This window comes from Schistocerca gregaria, chromosome 2 (assembly GCF_023897955.1).
Source record: "Schistocerca gregaria isolate iqSchGreg1 chromosome 2, iqSchGreg1.2, whole genome shotgun sequence".
In the NCBI taxonomy this organism is placed as follows: Eukaryota; Metazoa; Arthropoda; class Insecta; order Orthoptera; family Acrididae; genus Schistocerca; species Schistocerca gregaria.
The window spans coordinates 813,671,935-813,693,773 of record NC_064921.1 but is presented as its reverse complement, the minus strand read 5'-3'; the positions used below and the strand labels follow the sequence as shown (position 1 = coordinate 813,693,773).

The 21,839-nt window shown below is 43.5% G+C and overlaps 1 protein-coding gene across 1 annotated transcript in view; it reads right to left on the bottom strand.

Moving 5' to 3' along the window:
* LOC126335987 (uncharacterized) overlaps window positions 1–21,839 on the bottom strand; it is a 152,736-nt gene that overhangs the window by 93,743 nt on the left and 37,154 nt on the right. The window contains exon 4 of the mRNA XM_049999464.1: window positions 8,745–8,900. Within this exon, the coding sequence (XP_049855421.1) occupies window positions 8,745–8,900 (156 nt within the window). The remainder of the gene's footprint in view (window positions 1–8,744; window positions 8,901–21,839) is intronic.

Sequence of the window (21,839 nt, the reverse complement as noted above, 5' to 3'; positions counted from 1 at the left end):
TTTCTTCAGTAAGCCAGTTTAGTACCAGTATTTGTGGGAACCCAGGCACTCATGCGTAGTGACGTGTTGTATGTATTTGTTTGTGGTAAATAAACCACGTTAGTTATCTAAATTAAAAGAAAAAAGGTAAAAATTACATACTCCAAATCTATTTGGAAATAAAAGGCCAGTTAAGAAAAGTAATGGGAAAGAAGAAAGTACGATGACTCACTAAAAATGGATACGTTTCGAAATGAAACATAATAGAGATATTCTTTAACACTGACATACAAGTAGCATTAGGAGCTAATAATACTAAATAAAATTAAAATCAAGATTAGCAGTGATAGATTTGGAAATACTTACTTTGAAAAGAAGGATGAACAAAAGAGAAAAAATATATTTTCTTGATTTCACTGATAAAATATTTTTAAAAAAGTAATATATTATTCCGATCAAATAATTAGCAAAAGAGTTAATGCTACATTACTGACTGAATGTAGTTAGATTTTTGTTCCTGAGATTTAATTTTCTCGGGACAATGGACGGCATAGAGACCGTGAGCTAATCACAGTAAGCCGGCCGTGGTGGTCTCGCGGTTCTAGGCGCGCAGTTAGTCCGGAACCGTGAGACTGCTACGGTCGCAGGTTCGAATCCTGCCTCGCTCATGGCTGTGTGTGATGTCCTTAGGTTAGTTAAGTTTAAATAGTTCTAAGTTCTAGGGGACTGATGACCACAGCAGTTGAGTCCCATAGTGCTCAGAGCCATTTGAACCATTTTTTAATCACAGTAACAAGTACAAAATAGTAAGTAAATGTGCATGATTTAGCTCGTGTTTGACCATTAAGTAATGATCGATGTTAACGAATTATATATACGTTGTTCGTGGAAGTTATTGTATTCAGAGACAAAGTATCACAAGCGCAGTGCAGTCCTTCGCTATTTATAAACCGAAAATACATCGCACTTTCTACAAAATAAAGTCGTAACTACACTTGAAAATGAAAGCCTATAGGAGAATTAATAACACGAAGCTCCCTTATTATGTATTAGAGTAAGCATTCTCGAAAGTGTCAATTGTGCTTATTGATACATAAACTTACACAGCTAACAGCCTTACATTTGTACATTTGAACAGATAGCATTAATTTATCGAAAGAAAATAAACTTTGGACACAATTTCATTAAAGTAATCGGCTATCTGTACAGTACAGATAAGAATATGATCGTTGTTGTTGTTGTAGTTGTGGTCTTCAGTCCTGAGACTGGTATGATGCAGCTCTCCATGCTACTCTATCCTGTGCAAGCTTCTTCATCTCCCAGTACCTACTGCAACCTATATCCTTCTGAATCTGTTTAGTATATTCATCTCTTGGTCTCCCTCCACGATTTTTACCCTCCACGCTGCCCTCCAGTACTAAATTGTGATCCCTTGATGCCTAAGAACATGTCCTACCAACCGATACCTTCTTCTGGTCAAGTTGCCCCACAAACTTCCCTTCTCCCCAATCCTAATCAATACTTCCTCATTAGTTATGTGATATACCCATCTGATCTTCAGCATTCTTCTGTAGCACCACGTTTCGAAAGCCTCTATTCTCTTCTCGGCCTAACTATTTATCATCCATGTTTCTCTTCCATACATGGCTACACTCCATACAAATACTTTCAGAAATGACTTCCTCACACTTAAATCAATACTCGATGTTAACAAATTTCTCTTCTTCAGAAACGCTTTCCTTGCCATTGCCAGTCTACATTTTATACCCTCTCTACTTCGACCATCATCAGTTATTGTGCTCCCCAAATAGCAAAACTCCTTTACCACTTTAAGTGTCTCATTTCCTAATCTAATTCCCTCAGTATCACCCGATTTAATTTGACTACATTCCATTATCCTCGTTTTGCTTTTGTTGATGTTCATCTTATATCCTCCTTTCAAGACACTGTCCATTCCATTCAACTGCTCTTCCAAGTCCTTTGCTGTCTCTGACAGAATTACAATGTCATCGGCGAACCTCAAAGTTTTTATTTCTTCTCCATGGACTTTAATACCTACACCGAATTTTTCTTCTGTCTCCTTTACTGCTTGCTCAATATACAGATGGAATAACATCGGGGATAGGCTACAACCCTGTCTCACTCCCTTCCCAACCACTGCTTCCCTTTTATGCCCCTCAACTCTTATAACTGCCATCTGGTTTCTGCACAAATTGTAAATAGCCTTTCGCTCCCTGTATTTTACCCCTGCCACCTTTAGAATTTGAAAGAGAGTATTCCAGTCAACCTTGTCAAAAGCTTTCTCTAAGTCTACAAATGCTAGAAGCGTAGGTTTGCCTTTCCTTAATCTTTCTTCTAAGATAAGTCGTAAGGTCAGTATTGCCTCGCGTGTTCCAGTATTTCTACGGAATCCAAACTAATCTTCCCTTCCCCGAGGTCGGCTTCTACCAGTTTTTCCATTCGTCTGTAAAGAATTCGTGTCAGTATTTTGCAGCTGTGGTTTATTAAACTGATTGTTCGGTAATTTTCACATCTGTCAACACCTGCTTTCTTTGGGATTGGAATTATTATATTCTTCTTGAAGTCTGAGGGTATTTCGCCTGTTTCATACATCTTGCTCACCAGATGGTAAAGTTTTGTCAGGACTGGCTCTCCCAAGGCCGTCAGTACTTCCAATGGAATGTTGTCTTCTCCAGGGGCATTGTTTCGACTCAGGTCTTTCAGTGATCTGTCAAATTCTTCATTCAGTATCGTATCTCCCATTTCATCTTCATCTACATCCTCTTCCATTTCCATAGTATTGTCCTCAAGTACATCGCCCTTGTATACACCCTCTATATACTCCTTCCACCTTTCTGCTTTCCCTTCTTTGCTTAGAACTGGGTTTCCATCTGAGCTCTTGATGTTCATACAAGTGGTTCTCTTTTCTCCAAAGGTCTCATTAATTTTCCTGTAGGCAGTATCTAACTTACCCCTAGTGAGATAAGCCTCTGCATCCTTACATTTGTAATCTAGCCATCCATGCTTAGCCATTTTGCATTTCCTGTCGATCTCATTTTTGAGACGTTTGTATTCCTTTTTGCCTGCTTCATTTACTGCATTTTTATATTTTCTCCTTTCATCAATTAAATTCAATATTTCTTCCGTTGGCCAAGGATTTCTACACGCCCTCGTCTTTTTACCTACTTGATCCTGTGCTGCCTTCACTACTTCATCCCTCAAAGTTACCCATTCTTCTTCTGCTGTATTTCTTTCCCCCATTCCTGTCAATTTTTCCCTTATGCTCTCCCTGAAACTCTGTACAACCTCTGGTTTAGTCAGTTTATCTAGGTCCCATCTTCTTAAATTTCCACCTTTTTGCAGTTTCTTCAGTTTTAATCTACAGGTCATAACCAATAAATTGTGGTCAGAGTCCACATCTGCCCCTGAAATGTCTTACAATTTAAAACCTGATTCCTAAATCTCTGTCTTACCATTACATAATCTATCTGATACCTTTTAGTATCTCCAGGATTCTTCCATGTATACAACCTTCTTTCATATTTCTTAAACCAAGTGTTAGCTATGATTAAGTTGTGCTCTGTGCAAAATTCTACCAGGCGGCTACCTCTTTGATTTCCTAGCCCCACTCCATACTCACCTACTACGTTTCCTTCTCTCCCTTTTCCTACACTCGAATTCCAGTCACCCATGACTATTAAATTTTCGTCTCCCTTCGCTATCTGAATAATTTCTTTTATTTCATCATACATTTCTTCAATTTCTTCATCATGTGCAGAGCTAGTTGGCATATAAACTTGTACTACTATAGTAGGTGTGGGCTTCGTATCTATCTGGGCCACAATAATGCTTTCACTATGCTGTTTGTAGTAGCTTACCCGCATTCCTATTTTCCTATTCATTATTAAACCTACTCCCGCATTACCCCTATTTGATTTTGTATTTATAACCCTGTACTCGCCTGACCAAAATTCTTGTTCCTCCTGCCACCGAACTTCACTGATTCCCACCTATCCATTTCACTTTTTAAGTTTTCTAACCTACCTGCCCGATTAAGGGATCTGACATTCCACGCTCAGATCCGTATAACGCCAGCTTTCTTTCTCCTGATAACGACATCCTCTTGAGTAGTCCCCGCCCGGAGATCCGAATGGGGGACTATTTTACCTCCGGAATATTTTACCCAAGAGGACGCCATCATCATTTAATCATACAGTAAAGCTGCATGCCCTCGGGAAAAATTACGGCCGTAGTTTCCCCATGCTTTCAGCCGTTCGCAGTACCAGCACAGCTAGGCCATTTTGGTTATTGTTACAAGGCCATATCAGTCAATCATCCAGACTGTTGCCCCTGCAACTACTGAAAAGGCTGCTGCCCCTCTTCAGGAACCACACGTTTGTCTGGCCTCTCAACAGATACCCCTCCGTTGTGGTTGTACCTACGGTACGGCTATCTGTATCGCTGAGGCACGCAAGCCTCCCCACCAACGGCAAGGTCCATGGTTCGTAAGAAAGTAATACATCGTACAGCATTATTTAGCACGGCGGAAGGTTGTTCGTGGAATCGATTTTAAGAACAGTGACTGACAGGGTATCTAATATAAAGATTTTTACCATTCTTGTGGAGTAATAATTTAAGCAGTTTACTCGAATAACACGAATCACCAATGTAACGTAAAGATTCTGAAACTTAATAATTAGTCAAAGTCAGCCTACTTGTCAAATACGTCTACATCTACATAGATGCCTTCAAGCTGCCGTACGGTGCGTGGCTGAGGGTACCCTGTACCACTCACTACTAGTCATTTCCTATCCTGTTCCACCTCGCAAATAGAGCGAAGAAAAATCGACTATCTTATGCCTCCGCATAAGTCCTAATCTCTCGAATCTTATTTTCGTGGCCCTTACACGCAGTGTATGTTGGCGGCAGTAGAAGAGTTCAGTAGTCAGCTTCAAATTTTAGTTCTCAAAATTTTCTTAATACTGTTTCTCCAAATGGATGTCGGCTTTCCTCCAGGGATTCCCGTTTGAGTTCCCGGAGCACTTAGGTGTTATTCAAACCTATGGGTAACATATCTAGCAGTCCGCCTCTGAATTGCTTCGATGTGTTCCTTCTATCCAACCCAATACGGATCCCAAACAGTACAGCAGTGCTCCAGATAGGTCGCACCAGCGTCCTATATAAGGTCTCCTTTACACTCTATTTTAAAATTCTCCCGATAGACCGAAATCGACCAGTCGCCTTCCCTACCACAGATCTCACATGCTCGTTCCATTTCACATCGCTTTGCAACGATACGCCCAGGTATTTAAACGACTTGACTACTTCAAGCAGTATCTTATTATTACTGTAACGGAACATTACAGGTTGTTCTTCCTGCTCATCCGCATTAATTTACATTTTTCCACATTTAGAGCTAGCTGCCACTCATCTCACCAACTAGAAATTGTACCTTCCTACCGTTCACCACAGCATCATCAGCAAACAACAACTGCAGTTTGCTGCCCACCCTGTCCTCCAAAACATTTATTTTGAAACATCCCCATAGAAAAATTAATGAATTACTGTGCTGATAAACAACTTATGTTATTTGATTTACCTAAACAGCTTACCTACAATTTATATAGAGAACAACAGCGATCCTATCATATTTCACTGGGGCATTGCTGACGATGCCATTGTCTCTGATGAACATTCGCCATCGAGGACAATATACTGGGTTATATTACTTAAGAAATCTTCGAGGCACTCACATATCTGTGAACGTACTCCGTATGCTTGTACCTTCGTTAAAAGCCTGCAATGGAGCACCGTGTCAATTATTTTCAGGAAATATAGAAATATGGAATCTGTCATTGCAGTATATCATATGAGAAAATTTTTGGACGAGCAATGCTTTTTAAAACCCTACTGATTCGTGGACATAAGCTTCTTAGTCTCAACAAAGCTTATTATATTCGAACGGAGAATATGTTGGAGGATTTAGCAGCAAACCGGTTACGGGTATTGGTCTGTAATTTTGCGGATCCGTTCTTTTACGCTTCTTATATACTGAAGTCATCAGCACTTTTTTCCAGTCATTTGGGAATCTGTGCTGGGTGAGTGATTCACGACAAATTCAAGTTAGGTAAGGGGCCAATGCCTGTACTGAACGAGTGATTCACGATACATTCATGCTAAGTAAGGGGCCAATGCCACAGAATATTCTTTCGAAAACCAAATGGGGATTCCATCTGGACCTGGAGATTTATTTGCTTTCTAATCTTTCAGTTGCTTCTGTACTCCATGGATGCTTATCATTATGTCGTCCACACAGGAGTGTGTCCGATGGTCAAATGATGGTATGTTTGTAGGATTCTCCTGTGTGAACGATTTCTTGAACGTGAAATTTAAAACTTCAGCTTTCGTTTTGTTATCGTCAACTGCCACCCCAGTGTGGTCAAAAAGCGGCTGAATGGAAGCCTCAGACCCGTTTAGCGATTACACTCAGTAGCACAGTTTTCTCGGTTTCTCAATGGGAAAATGGGAAATTTGTGGTAAGTTCCTATGGCACAAAACTGCTGAAGTCACGCTAAGGACAACACACACACCCATGCCTGAGGGAGGACTCGAACCTCCGACGGAGGGAGGCGCGCGAACCGTTACAAGGCGCCTCATACCGCGCAGCTTCCCTAGCAGGGCGGTTTCTCAATAGATTGCTGTTCTGTACAGTTAAGTGCAACTGTACTGAGAATGAGAGGCGGTTATTTGAATAAGTTACAGGGGCCTAAACCTATAATATTTAATCACCGTTTCTCCACGGATTTCAGTTAGTGGTAGAGACCTGACAGGAGGATTTCATCACCGATAGCTCGATTCTTGGAATATCTGTACTCACCACCTTTCCCGCAATGCTTCCTCTATCGACCCGTTATAAACAGCTGGACACAATGGATAAAAATGGACTATCCAAACAAATATTTGATCACCTCTGGAATAAGAAGCAGACCAGGACGTGGATTATAGTACACTACTGGCCATTAAAATTGGTACACCAAGAAGAAATGTAGATGATAAACGGGTATTCAAGAGACAAATATATTATACTAGAAGGGAGAAGTGATTACATTTTCACGCAATTTGGGTGCATAGATCCTGAGAAATCAGTACCCAGCACAACCACCCCTGGCCGTAATAACGGCCTTGATACGCCTGGCCATTGATACAAACAGAGCTTCGATGGCGTGTACAGGTACAGCTGCCCATGCAGCTTCAACACGGTACCACAGTTCATCAAGAGTAGTGACTGGAGTATTGTGACGAGCCAGTTGCTCGGGCACCATTGACCAGACGTTTTCAGTTTCTGAGAGATCTGGAGAATGTGCTGGCCAGGGCAGCAGTCGAACATATTCTGTATGCAGAAAAGCCCGTACAGGACCTGCATCATGCGGTCGTGCATTATCCTGCTGAAATGTAGGGTTTCGCAGGGATCGAATGAAGGGTAGAGCCACGGGTCGTAACACATTTGAAATGTAACGTCCACTGTTCAAAGTGCCGTCAATGCGAACAAGAGGTGACGGAGACGTATAACCAATGCCACCCCATACCATCACGCCTGGTGATGCGCCAATATGGCGATGACGAATACACGCTTCCAATGTGCGTTCACCGCGATGTCGCGAAACACGGATGCGACCATCATGATGCTGTAAACATTTCTTCCGAAAAAATGACGTTTTGCCATTCGTGCACCCAGGTTCGTCGTTGAGCACACAATCGCAGGTGCTCCTGTCTGTGATGCAGCGTCAAGGGTAACCGGAGCCATGGTCTCCGAGCTGATATTCCATGCTGCTGCAAACATCAAACTGTTCGTGCAGATTGTTGTTGTCTTGCAAACGTCCCCATCTGTTGAGTCAGGGATGGAGACGTGGCTGCACGATCCGTTACAGCGATGAGGATAAGATGCCTGTCATCTCGACTGCTAGTGATACGAGGCCGTTGGGATCCAGCACGGGGTTCCGTATTACCCTCCTGAACCCACCGATTCGATATTCTGCTAACAGTCATTGGATCTCGACCAACGCGAGCAGCAATGTCACGATACGATTTACCTCAATCGCGATAGGCTACAATCCGACCTTCATCAAAGTCTGAAACGTGATGGTGCACATTTCTCCTCCTTACACGAGGCATCATAACAACGTTTCACCAGGCAACGCCGGTCAACTGCTGTTTGTGTATGAGAAATCGGTTGGAAACTTTCCTCATATCAGCACGTTGTAGGTGTCGCCACCGACGCGAACCTTGTGTGAATGCTCTGAAAAGCTAATCATTTGCATATCACAGCACTTTCTTCCTATCTGTTAAATTTCGCGTCTGTAGCGCGTCATCTTCGTGATGTAGCAATTTTAATGGCCAGTAGTGTAGCTAAGATAGACCTCGAAAGCTCCAACACCCTGAAAGTGCTATGTTAGAATGGGGCATGTTTCGATACAGAATACAGAGTGTGGAAGAGTTTCAAAGAAGAACAGCAAAGACAAAAAGATATTTTCCTGCCGCTGCTTATCGTCATGACAACACAACCTTGTCGTCGGGCATGAGAGAGTGAGCAAGAGTTGCAACGACCATTGCCTGCCTTCAAAAAGTTATGAAACTTGTCTCCTGTAGGCCAATGTCGTGTAAAATAGTAATGACTGAATATGGGACGCCGAACTGCGTCTCGTATGAAAGGAAGCAATAGTGTTCAACCAGCGATGCTGTTTGGAGCGGTGTGTCGCGTCGCTCACCGAGAGGAAGGTGCCGCGGCTGATGGAGCACAGGCCGGCGGCGCTGAGCCTGCAGGGCGCAGCCGCACGGCCCATCACCAACAGCAGCGCGCCGCGCACGCGCCGGCTCGCCGACTCCCAGCCGCCGCAGTACACCGACAGCGACACCGCCTCGCTCTGCCGGCCGCGTGCAAGCAACAACAACACTGCCTGTTTACTTAACGTAAAAAAAAATGTTCAAATGTGTGTGAAATCTATTGGGACTTAACTGCGAAGGTCATCAGTCACTTAATCTAAATTATCCTAAGGACACACACTAATGCCCGAGGGAACGTAACGTCACTGGATTCTGCGTAGCTGCAGCACAACCGAGGCCCACGAGAAAGCCAAGCCGCGCGCTCACTCGTTCAGCTCAGCAGACAAAATGCGTTTCTAAACCTGTTAACTCGCAACTGGGCGTGTATGTACTATCGAGAATTGCATCTTACAGTGTAATCTGCTATTATGAAGTCTTACTGATTAACAGTACCACACCAAAATTTAATTTTAGATCAATACTCGATATAAATGGTATAATGGCTTGTTTACAGCATAACAGTTTATAGCTTAACAGTACTCACTACATGCTGGAAGTGGTACCTTATGCAACTGATAATCATTTTCGTTATTTTATTGTACCCCAGTACAGCCGTAACATGTGGAAGGGGTACCTTATGCAACTGATAATCATTTTCGTTATTTTATTGTACCCCAGTACAGCCGTAGCAAATTATAAATATGCCCATGGACTTCGCATCATTATAGGACTAATAACAGTAAGATTCCATAATAGCATATTCTAGTAGAAGATTCAGTTTTCGTTTGTACGGACACGAGTAGTTACGAGTTAACAGGTGTTCAAACGTAGTTTGTCTGCTGATTTGAGCGAGCGAGCGAGCGAGCGCAGAACTACCTCCGTGACGTACTCGCCGCGGCCTGCCTTTCTCGTAGGCCTCGAGCACAACGTACGTCAGGGTTCCACACTAGCAACAAACAATACCTGTCGTTTACTCACGTACCAATAATACAGGGTGTAACAAAAAAGTGTGGTAAAACTTTCACGGAATATGCCTCACGCCTAAAGAACGAGAATATGTTATACGGGCGCGGGTCCGGTATCGCTTTCTTTCCTTGTTACAGCTCAGTTTCTGTAGCTCTTCAGTTCATTAATCGTGGGAAACATAAAGGAAAAGAACGTATCAGCACCTTATGAAACACTTCCTGGAAACTTTTTTTGTTTATTTACTGACGCAATCACATTCCTATGACACAGTCATAACCGGTAAGGAGAGCACAAGGTAAGAAATTGAAATTCGCCGAGAAACCAACTCTAGAACCGTGCCTAAGTCCCGTAGAGGGCCGGCATGACATGTGAATTTTCGTGGCCGCCGACGCGATACCACGGATAAACACCACGGCTGACTACGTGTAAGTCACGCTGTCATTTAGTCTAGAACGCCTCTATCTACAAGCTGCACATTACTCTGAACCCAGACTTCCCTGTTTTCTTTTCTAGGTTTGGAACCAATGACCTCTGCAGTTTGGTCCCTTAGGAATTCACAGACGTTCGAACATTTGAAGATCCGTACATATGAAGGTATTAATTTACGCGATACAAATCGAAGTGGGACTCAAAATTATCAGTATTATATTAGCACTAAGATTTTGAACACTGGTCTGCAAACTATGGATGTGTCAGTGTGTAAATGGGTGGGGTACCATTTCTTTGAGTCGTTTCCGATTCCATTTCGGGAAGATTTTTTTTTTTCAATGTCTTTCCCTTTTCGTCTTGCCAGATTGTCGAATCTATCTGTGGTCTTACGAACTGTGTAGGACTGTTGGCTGCATTTGCCGTCAGCTTGTGAATAAGCACCTTTAGCTGACTGGCATGTTTACTGTTGCATGCCAGGCCACAAGTGCTTCGATGTCGTGTAGCCCACAGGCGAGTAAGTGAAAAGAGTCCAGTGTCAAACACAAGGGGCCAATTTCTAGAAAATCGTGCCACTTTAGACTACTTTTCTCAAAATTTTAACTTAATTCAGTTGGCAAATTCGGAAATTGATAAATTTAAACAGGAAAATGTTCTTTGGGGAGGGGAACTTATCATGACCCCCATTACAACTCTCCCATCCCCCCCCCCCCACCCCGCATCCCCTTGTATCCATGTATCACCTCGATGGCTACACACCCTTAGGTTTTCTGATCGCGCATCTGTAGTTCTCGATGGGAAAAGATGCTATGTCCCATCGAGAACAGTCACAACGAAGTAGACCTGCATGAGTTAAGAGATTATCCGACTGTATGAGAACAGAAATGTCATCTCAAAGGTAAATTTTGCGTTTACAGTCCACACATACCCGTATGCTTCTGGTAATAGGGAGCTTATGGCCAAAAATGTATGAACAAAATGGCTACTGTGTGATGAATGATCATGACCACCATTTTTATGATATCTCCTCTTTTACTTTCTGAGATTCTACCACCGCAATGACACAGAATTTCCTTCAATACATTTAAACATAAGAGAAAACAAGGAATTCTCTGCCTAGTGGACATGATATTACGTACACATTTCAATATCCGATGGTCTCTTAATGTTTTTCTTTATCACTGTAGTGTACTTTCTGGATTCGTACCGATATCCACGACTTCTCTGTCTCTCTCTCTCTCTCACACACACACACTATCGTCAACTCATTCATTAACAACCTAGAGAATTTACTAGTGGTCAGACTATTCAAAGAAAATTCTTACTTTTTGATACGGTACTTGTAACTAAGTCGCCACATTCAAATTACACAGATTAAACATGTAAAATAAAACAGAACAACCGACTTTAGGCAGGACGTATCAAATCTTCCCCACAACAACATTTCAACCCAGATTAACAAGCCACAGACCTTCGGATTAAATTTCACACGTAACCTAACGACCTACCACATACTCTGGAGAGTTTATGCTCATCTCCCACTGCAATGTAACCCTCACTGCGTTGCTGGGCAGATGGCTAACTCAACTTTTTCTCTCTCAGAGTATCAAAATTTCTAACTTACTTCACGCGAATGTAATTAATAACGGTACTTTTGGTATCACGATTACTTAATTATCTCACACACGGATCGTCAACTGAAAGCTTGCACAAGCACTTCTGTTTTGCACTTTCTCCTGGTCAGATAGAGACAAAGTCAGTACTCACATGTGGAAGTGCTTGTTCCTACTTCAAATTCTGCACACGCAATTCTTAAATATTCTGAGCTTCAAGTTATACATACTAGTATCTCAACTTAAAATTGACACACCCAAGTATCTCAGCTTAAAATTAGCACACCCAAGTATCTCAGCTTAAAATTACCACACGTGGTTTCATTGTGACCGTTGGTCACTACCAAAGAATCCTAAGTTCCCCTTGAGTCTTACCTGCCAACCTTTACAAGAATCTCCCACCAAAAAGTTTTGTTCTCGTCGATATTCTGAAAAGGGAAATAATTATTTCTAGCTACTCTTAAATATTCCACATGCATACAATTCCCATATGTGTTTCAGCTTCAGGAACCAGTGACAGAGTGTCGGAATATGGTCGTTCACCAGGACATCCCAAGCTTCCTCAGAAGTGGGTGAGGATCCTGTTACCGCATTGGTCAGCCACACCCAGGCCCTCTAGCACTCTGGAATACTTCCTTTCCTTGGTTCTGTCAAAGGTGACAAGAGGACTGTCTCAAAGATAATTGCAGATTATATGTGCACTATCTGTGGTCAGCAGACAACAAACCATTCAGTGATTTCTTAAATATCAAAAAATGGCTCTGAGCACTATGGGACTCAACTGCTGTGGTCATCAGTCCCCTAGAACTTAGAACTACTTAAACCTAACTAACCTAAGGACATCACACACATCCATTCCCGAGGCAGGATTCGAACCTGCGACCGTAGCAGTCGCACGGTTCCGGACTGCGCGCCTAGAACAGCGAGACCACCGCGGCCGGCTCTCAAATATCACAAAACTGGATATTGGAATCTCTTTTTGAAGGGAGTGCGCATATGAATAACTAAATATAAAAAATTGTCCTTCTTTTCTACATCATTATCCGGTTTCAGGGTATTGAATAAAATTGTGTTTCCATAAAACCGCTGTTCTGACAAGAACAACGAAGTATGTTGTTATAAAACGGGTATTACTGTACCCGATGAGACAAATCTTTTCTATGTCGGGTAGTACTGTACCCTTTCAGCTGTATCAAAATTAATGGAACCTACTGGTGCTACATATGTAAAGGTTTTGTTATTTTTATCGATTTTTCTAATTATGGCACCATATTCGTCGCGAAGGTAGTGTGGTAATCTTAGAGTGAGTCGGTACTAGCCTTTGTTGGTCGAATTTTCGATTTGTATATTTGCAGAGCTAGGAGTCTGTTGGTTGAACTTCCTTGTACTATATCGATATCGTTCTTTCAGTCGCAATACACCGGCCAGTAGATGAAGTCTTCGCGAGGGATAATCCAGAGGAATGCGGAGAGGCTGTCGCAGAGCTATTTTCTAAATTCCTTGTAGCCGTCGGGTGTGGATGTCGCCAACATGGCCCCAGGCCACTGCTGCATATTCGAGGAGAGATCATACGAGGCATTGTAGATGACAAATTCGGCGTGGATAGGCAGCATAGAGTGTGGGTTGAGAACCGGATATAGGTCCCTCAGTCGTCTAAGAACCCTACCACGCACTTCTTCTGTGCCTTGGCGTTAAGTCAGACGTCTCTCGTGCGTGTCGCCAAGGTAACAGGTAGACGATGACCAGTTTACGGATGTTGCCCTGACGATGACAGATGGCAGAGCTGCTGATATCAACCTCTTTGTGATGATGATGGACTGCGTCTTGTTTAGGTGGAAAGGTAGCTGCCATGTTGTCGCCCAACCGCTGTCTACTGTCTCCGGTACAGTGTGCGTTCGTTAAGGCTCTTGGTGCAGAAGGGTGTTTCATTGGTGGATACAGCCATCTTCACCCGACGTGTTGTGGGGATGTTTGCTGTATACAACTTATATAGGATCGGGCCAAAAGCATCGACTCTTGCGGCAAACTGCCGGCGATGGGACATGATGACTCTCAGTCGACAGCACGGACATGGAAGGGGCGTCCATCCAATAAGTTGCACGGTAATAGCACGTGTGCTGTTGGGACTCTGTGTGTTGTCGTTAATGCCACTTGGATTCGAAAGCTCGCGTGACATCGAACAGCAGGACTCCAAGGGCTCCACCAAGTGCAGTACTTGATGGGTCTGTTGTTATCCCCCTGTCCAACCTCCGGAAATTCGGTAGGCGGAAGGACACTGAGTAAAGCTGTATTTCCAACCACGTAATCGGCGCAGCAAAATAGTACGGCAAAGGCGGAGCCGCCTGTGTCTCCTCTTTGCCCTCCGTACGCTAGACAAGAACTATAGTGTCGTTCGGAAGCATACGCCTGCTCTGCCGGCAACCGCGCACACTCTACTGTAACGCGTGGAGCTTCCGTGCCCCGTGAATGCAGCAGGTACGCGAACTGTTACGCTGATTGTACGGTAGTTCGCACATTTCTCTGTCCCCTCTGTTTTCAGAATTGTGTGAATGATATTTTTCCGAAGGTCTGATGCTATCTACCCAGCCTCAGAGATTCTACATATCAACTTGAACAGCTGTCTGGTTGCCACTTCACCCAATGGTTACAGAAATTTTAAAGAAATGTTATTTATCTTGCCTGCCTTACTTTGTCGCAGGCCTAGCAAATATCTGTTACATTGTGACTCCAATAACTGATGTCCTATGTCTTCCTATCTCCTATGATATTAACTGTAAATAAACTGAAATACTTTGTGCTTTCCAGATTCCATGACAGTACTGTATCCAAGTAATAAATTTGTACATGCCCACTATTTTCAAAATGAAAGTAACAGCTATTTTGTTCCATGTGTTTAAATTTGTTACCACTTACCTTCTGTTAGGGAAGTTATTTTGACCGCACAAAAGCTATACAATTGCGAATTATCTGTAACTGAGCTCTCAAGAATACTAACGGAATAGGAATCGCAACACTAATTAATACAGAGCAATAAAATATCGGGAATACATTTGTATAGGTAACACTTTTAAGTGATTAACATTGCAATGTTAATGTAAGCGCGAGATAAGTCATTGCAAATGTCAAATGCTGGTATATTAAGAAGCGATGTAATCACTAGGATGTTTGGTGCAGGCTGGAACCGCGCGACTGCTACGGTCGCAGGTTCGAATCCTGCCTCGGGCATGTATGTGTGTTATGTCCTTAGGTTAGTTAGGTTTAAGTAGTTCTAAGTTCTAGGGGACTGATGACCTCAGAAGTTAAGTCCCATAGTGCTCAGAGCCATTTGAACCATTTTTGTTCGGTGCAAGCATGCATTATGTTGTACAGGTACCGGAAGTGACTTAGTGGGAAGGAGTTTTATGCCTGTTTCATCTGGTTAGTCAACACAGGGACGGTTAATGCTGGTTGTGGATGACGCTGGAATTGTCACCAATGATGTTCCTTATGTGATTGAATGGAGACTGACTGATGATCGAGCAGGCCAACGCGATATTCCAAAACTCTGTAGAGCATGTTGGGCTACTACAGAGGCAGTGGGCGAGCGTTTTTCTGCTTGAAAACACCTCCTGGAATGCTTTTCATGAATCACAGCAGTAAGTCGAATTATTTGATTACCATACAGTTTTGCAATCAAGGCGCTGTCATACGACATCGCACCCCAGACGATAAGTCCAGGTGTAGGTCCAGTGTGTCTACCACACAGACAGGTCGGTTTCAGGCCCTCAGCTGCCTTCCTTCTAATCAAGACACAGACATCACTGGCACTGAGGCAGAACCAGCTTTTAACAGAAAACTGACCTCCATGCTGCCCTCCAATCAGGTCTCACGTGAGGCCAGTAAAATCGCAAATGAAAGTGGTTTGGGGCCAGTGGAATCCACGCTACAGGGCACCTGGCTCGGAGCTGAGATGCTGAGATGCTGCTGCAGATGCAGTGCGATGTGCCAGAGCCATACGCCAACACGACGGTTTTGCCTCTCGCCACTGCCAGGTGATTGTCCTGAACTCAGTCTGCTTTCGACTGTACATATTCTCATGACCACCGATGCCAGCAATCATGCACAGTGGCTGCATTCCTGCCAAGTCTTCCTGCAGTATCGCAGAAGGAACCTGCAACATCTTGTAAACCTATTATAAGATCTCATTCAAGCATAGTGATGTGTTATCGCCTCAAAGGCATTGTTGGCTAACATCAATCAACAAAGTCCGATCTCATAGGTAAGTAATGGTCATGACCGTTACACCGTCGTGTATTTGAAGCAAACCTGATTCGTATCCCCACAGTGGCGCTACTAGCGTCACTCTCACGAGACTGGCACGAAATTTGAACAGACATCATTTTTCAGATGTAGAAACACCACTACCAACTTTCATTTATGTCGCACATCTCCTTGTTGTTGAGCTTTCCCCCCCCCCCCCCCCCCCCCCCCTCTGTGTATTATGTAAGTTCTTAAAAAGCACACATATTCTACTATTAGGTGTTGATTCCCTTCGGTTGAACATTTCTTTTTCTTCTTCGCATATCTCATTCACCAAATGACTTGAAAATTTCTGTGTATATATAGACCTTTTTTCTTATACTTGCCTACAAATGGTGAAAAAATTTAATTACATTATTTGCTTCTTGCTATGGAAATTTGAAATTTGTGTTAAGTTCTACGTGACCAAACTGCTGAGGTCATCGGTCCCTAAGCTTACACATTACTTAATTTAACTTAAACTAACTCACGCTACGGACAACACACACACCTATGTCCGAGAGAGGACTCGAACCTCCGACGGGGGGAACCGCGCGAACCGAGAGAGGGCGCCCCTGACCACGCGGCAGCACCCGCGCGGCTCTTGCTATGTGTCACTCTGAATTGCTGCCATTCATTGACAACATATGACCATTGGCAGCATGTACTTCTTCTGATTCATCTCCTTCAGCTCTAAATGCTATCTTGTCTTTTTGTGTTTTCACTCGAGTTTACGCAAATACTTTTTGCACGTTTTGGATGTGGACACCACTTACCCATTACGTATGAATTTTGTAAATCTCACAGAAATTTTTAAATAAATTTGTTCTCTGAGTTTTCACTTATTAGCAATGTTTTGAGCAGAATTTAGCTGCCTTATATACTTCCAGCTATCGACATTTCTAGGAAATAACAGTGATGTTTATAGTTCAAAAACATTGTACGACACATTTCTAAATACAGAACATTGCAGACATTTCAGGACATCCAAGTAAACTTTCCAGAATGTTTAGAGCATTATAAAGATTTCCTGAAACTTAGTGAACAGTTCCGAACAGAAACATGATCGTTTCAATATGTTCAGCATCAAAATATACGTTCCTGTTATCTGAAGAATAAGGAAGAGTGGTGTGGCATAATAGTATGCCACACCACTCTTCCTAGGAGACCTCGAAAAGAAGAAGGAAGATTAAGGTTTAACGTCCCGTCGATATCGAATTCATTAGAGGCGTAGCGGAAGCTCGGAATTTTGCAAGGATGCGGAAGGAAATCGGCCGTGCCCTTTCACAGGAACCTTTCCGGCATTTGGCGAGAGTGAGTTAGCGAAATAACGCTAAACCTAAATATGGATGGCCAGACATGATTTTGAACCGTCGTCCTCCAGAATGCCACGACGAATACAGGCATGCATCCATGCATGAGGACGTGCTACTGGGCATTAGAGGTACAGTTGTAGAGCAATATGGATCACCACCGCATTAGAGGTACAGGTGTAGAGCAATATGGATCACAACCGCTGAAGGTCTCCCTCTATGGTGGTACAACATGCAATATGCGGTTTTCATTAGCTATAAAAAGGGCAGAACTGATGTTTACGTTGATCTTTCTTCCAATTTTCTGTACAAGTTCGGGAACTCTCGGAACGGAGGTGATGCAAAACTTTTTTTGATGTCTGTAGGAAATAACCTCAGATCATAACCCATATCTGCTAATTTTATTTAATTTTCGATAATGGAATACTGAAATAACCATTATTTCTACAGTCTATAGCAATGTGTGAAATATTAACTGATAAGCAGTTAGAAGCTCTTCTTAATGACAACAGAATGCAATTATCCGATTAGAAAGGTGGCTAATTTTCGTCTCTGACTGACGACTGCCCTGATGAGGTTGATGACACTGACTGGTAATCAATAAGAACATTAAGTTGTCGTCTCAGCTGCTAGAAGAAGAGGAGTTCCTCTGGCAGAGAAGATGTTGATGCTGCAGAAAATGGCCAGCCGCAGTGACCGAGCGGTTCTAGGCACTTCAGTCCGGAACCGGGCGACTGCTACGGTCGCAGGTTCGAATCCTGCCTCGGGCATGGATGTATGTGATGTCTTTAGGTTAGTTAAGTTTATGTAGCTCTAAGTTCTAGGGGACTTATGACCTCAGATGTTAAGTCCCATAGTGCCCGGAACGATTTGACAAGTTTTCTTTTTTTATTTTGCAGAAAATTTGTCTAAGCAGGCAAGGTTCTACAATGTTGGTCAACCACTAAAATTTGTTGAGTCAAGGAACGCCTCAAAATGCAGGAAACTTGGATGCACTTCCAAGAAAGAGGCACATGAGGAAATGTATACATTTGTGTATTGTGAAAAATAATTATTTTGAGGCACATCATAAAACGTACCATAAAGATTAATTTCCTTCAGTAGCATATTAGACTGAAGAGCCAAAGTATTTGGTACACATGCCTAATATCGTGTAGGTCCCCCGTGAGCACGCAGAAGCGCCGCAACACGACGTGGCATGGACTCTGAAGTACTTCTGGAGGGAGTTGAGACCATGAATTCTGCAGGGCTGTCCATAAATTCGTAAGAGTGTGAGGGGTTGGAGAGCTCTCCTGAACAGCACGTTGCAAATACATCCCAGATATGCTCAATAATGTTCATATTTTGGGAGGTTGGTGGCCAGCGGCAGTGTTCAAACTCAGAAGAGTGGTCCTGGAGCCATTCGGTAGCAATTCTGGATGCGTGGGGTGTCACATTGTCCTGCTGTAACTGCCCAAGTCCGTCGGAATGCGCAGTGGAAAAGAATAAATGCAGGTGATCAGACAGCATCACCTATCAGATTCGTATCTAGAGGTATCAGGGTTCTCGTATCACTCAAACTGCACATGCCCCACACCCTTACAGAGCCTCCAAAGGCTCGAACAGTCCCCTGCTGACATGCAGGGTACATGGATTCCTGAGATTGTGTCCATATCTGTGCACGCCCATCCGCTCGATGCAATTTGAAACAAGACTCGTCCTACCAGCAACACGTTCCCAGTCATCAACAGTCCAATGCCGGTGTAACGGGCCCACGCGAAGAGTAAAGCTTTGTGTCGTGCAGTCATCAAGGGTACACGAGTGGATCTTAGGCTCCGAAAGCCCGTATGTTTCGTTGAATAGATCGCACGTTCACACCTGTTGATGATCCAGCATTGAAATCTGCAGAAATTTGGGGAAGTTTCTCCTCAGTCGTCGTTGGTCCCGATCTTGCAGGATTCTTTTGCGGTCACAGCGACGTCGGGAACTTAATGTTGTACTGGATGCCATATTCACAGTACACTCGTGAAATGGTCGTAGGGGAAAATCCCACATGATCGCTACCCCGGAGATGCTGTGTTCCATCGCTAGTGCGCCGACTATAACACCACTTTAAAACTCACTTAAATCTTGATAACTTGCCATTGTAGCAGCAGTAACCGATCTAACAAGTGCACCATACACTTTCTGTCATATTTAGGCGTTACCGACCACCGCGCCGTATTCTACCTGTTTACATATCTCCAGTTTCAGAATTTAAGTTTTACAGTGTTGGTCAACAGTTCCAAGGTAAGAGATTTGTGCGCCAATTGTGTGTATTTACGAATTGTGAAAAATAATGATTTTGAATCTTATAATAAAACGTGCCATAAAGATTTATTTACTTCAGTCGCAACCTGTTGTTTGCCACAAATTTTGTATGCTTATTATTTACTTCCATTTATCAAGTTGCTTTAGAGCATCAGCGAAAACCTGTACTGGAGATGTGCCTCAGTGAATCATCAAAAAATAATTAACTTGCATTTATGTCATGCTTGTTTATTAGTTCACTAGAAAATATGAGAAGAAAACAATCCTGAAATTTTTTCGTCTCATCAGTGAAGAGGTTGAGTGTATCTGTTGAGTGTAGGTTACTGTAATGGATGTGCGTGTCGTGGTCTTGTATGATTATAGCAGGGAAGGGCAAAACCCGGCGGCCAAGTCTTTCCGGCAGTAGCAACGAGCTGCCGAGCATGACGGATCGCCATCAGAATTGTGACATGACGTCACTCCATGAACACTGGGCGCGGCACCACTTTAGTTAGCACAGTGTACTAGCATTCGGAGGACGACGGTTCAAATAAGCGTTCGGCCATCGAAATGCAAGTTTTCCGTGATTTCTCTAAATCACTCCAGCAAATTCCGGGGTGGTTCCTTTGAAAGGGCGCAGGGGATATCGTTTCCCATTGCTGAAACATTCCAGCCTTGTGTTCTGAATCTGATGGCCTCAATGTCGAAGGAGCGTTCAGCGCCAAACTGTCTCTTTTTTTTTTCGCTCTACGGAACACTACAGAGTGGCCTGGAATACAATCCCGCACATTGGCGCAAACTTTGTTGATCAGGATGTTATCACCACTAACTCTCCTCCACTAAATATCCAGTCAATTAAATCTCGTAGGAAATAAAGAGAAAGGTGTGACTTCGATCACCCCTCATCCTCATAATATCCACGAAAATCAAACCTACCACAATGGAACTACCTTAACATTACAATGTAACACCTGTACACACAAACCAATATCTTAAACACGCAGACAGACTAAAAAGTGATTTTTCAAAAAACTGGTGCCCCTCTTTATCTTTTCAGGCTATGTGGAATTTATAGTCCTTTCTTTCACAAGACAGATCAGCCCTAGTACCGGTATGTGGGCTTGGGACACAGACAGTTATCCGACTGGAAGATAGCTCCGCTGCCAGGTAAGACATGAAGCATGAAAGAATGCAGATGGTCCGCAAAAATTTTCACGTAGTCCACAACTGTCACGGTACTTTTGATTACTACCAGAGGCACCATGCAAAGCCATGTGACTGTCTCCCCTAGCATAAAACTGCCGGCTAGGACGTGCGTCGGTGGCGCGATGCATGTTTTTCAGAATGACGGCGTTTCCAAACACTACCATCGACCTAGCGTAGCAATAAAGATTATTCCTGAGACCAGGCGACGCATCTCCATTGATCCACGGTCCAGTGTTGATCATCCCGTCCGCAACGCAATCAGAATTAAAGACGTCGTTGAGTCAATATCGGAACAGTTACGAATCTTCTGCTGTGGAGGCCCGTCTTCAGTGATGTGCGCTGAAAAGCTAACTTCGAAATACGTGATCCGGCACCATTGTCGTACACTGTCATTAGATCTTCCACAGATCTTCACCAATCCTGCTTTACAGAGCCGGCAAGCCTCCAACCTCCACTTTGTGTGATGAGACGTGGACGTCCAACACCTTGTCATGCACCCCTAGTTTTACCATCCTTCCACCACTATCCACTGATGCTGACGACAGCAGCACACAGACAGCCGAGAAGCTTCTTCGTTTTCGAGCTGCTCTTTCCCACATGCCGTGCACAACACTCTGCCCTTCGTCGAACTCGCTTACGTTAGTGGAGTTCCCCATTTGCGGTCCTCATCGTGGCCAGTTCGTTTGTGCTCCGTTTATGTGTTTTGAATCCCGTCAGCTGTTGGCGCATTGTCCAAAACGATTTGTGACCAAGCGCCAGCACGAGGAAGCCACGTGGAGCCTTAGCGGATTGGCGCTACTATGAAGACCGGCGAGAAGTCACGACAGCCAGCGAACATCTAACGGGGAAGCCAGCCGCACGAGGCAGAGCAGAAGTTGGAGTAGCAAAGCAACGGAGGCAGCATGGTGGAGTTGAGGGTCTAACAGCAACAAACAGACCTGACCTCTTTGAGGAAGTCCACATCAAAACT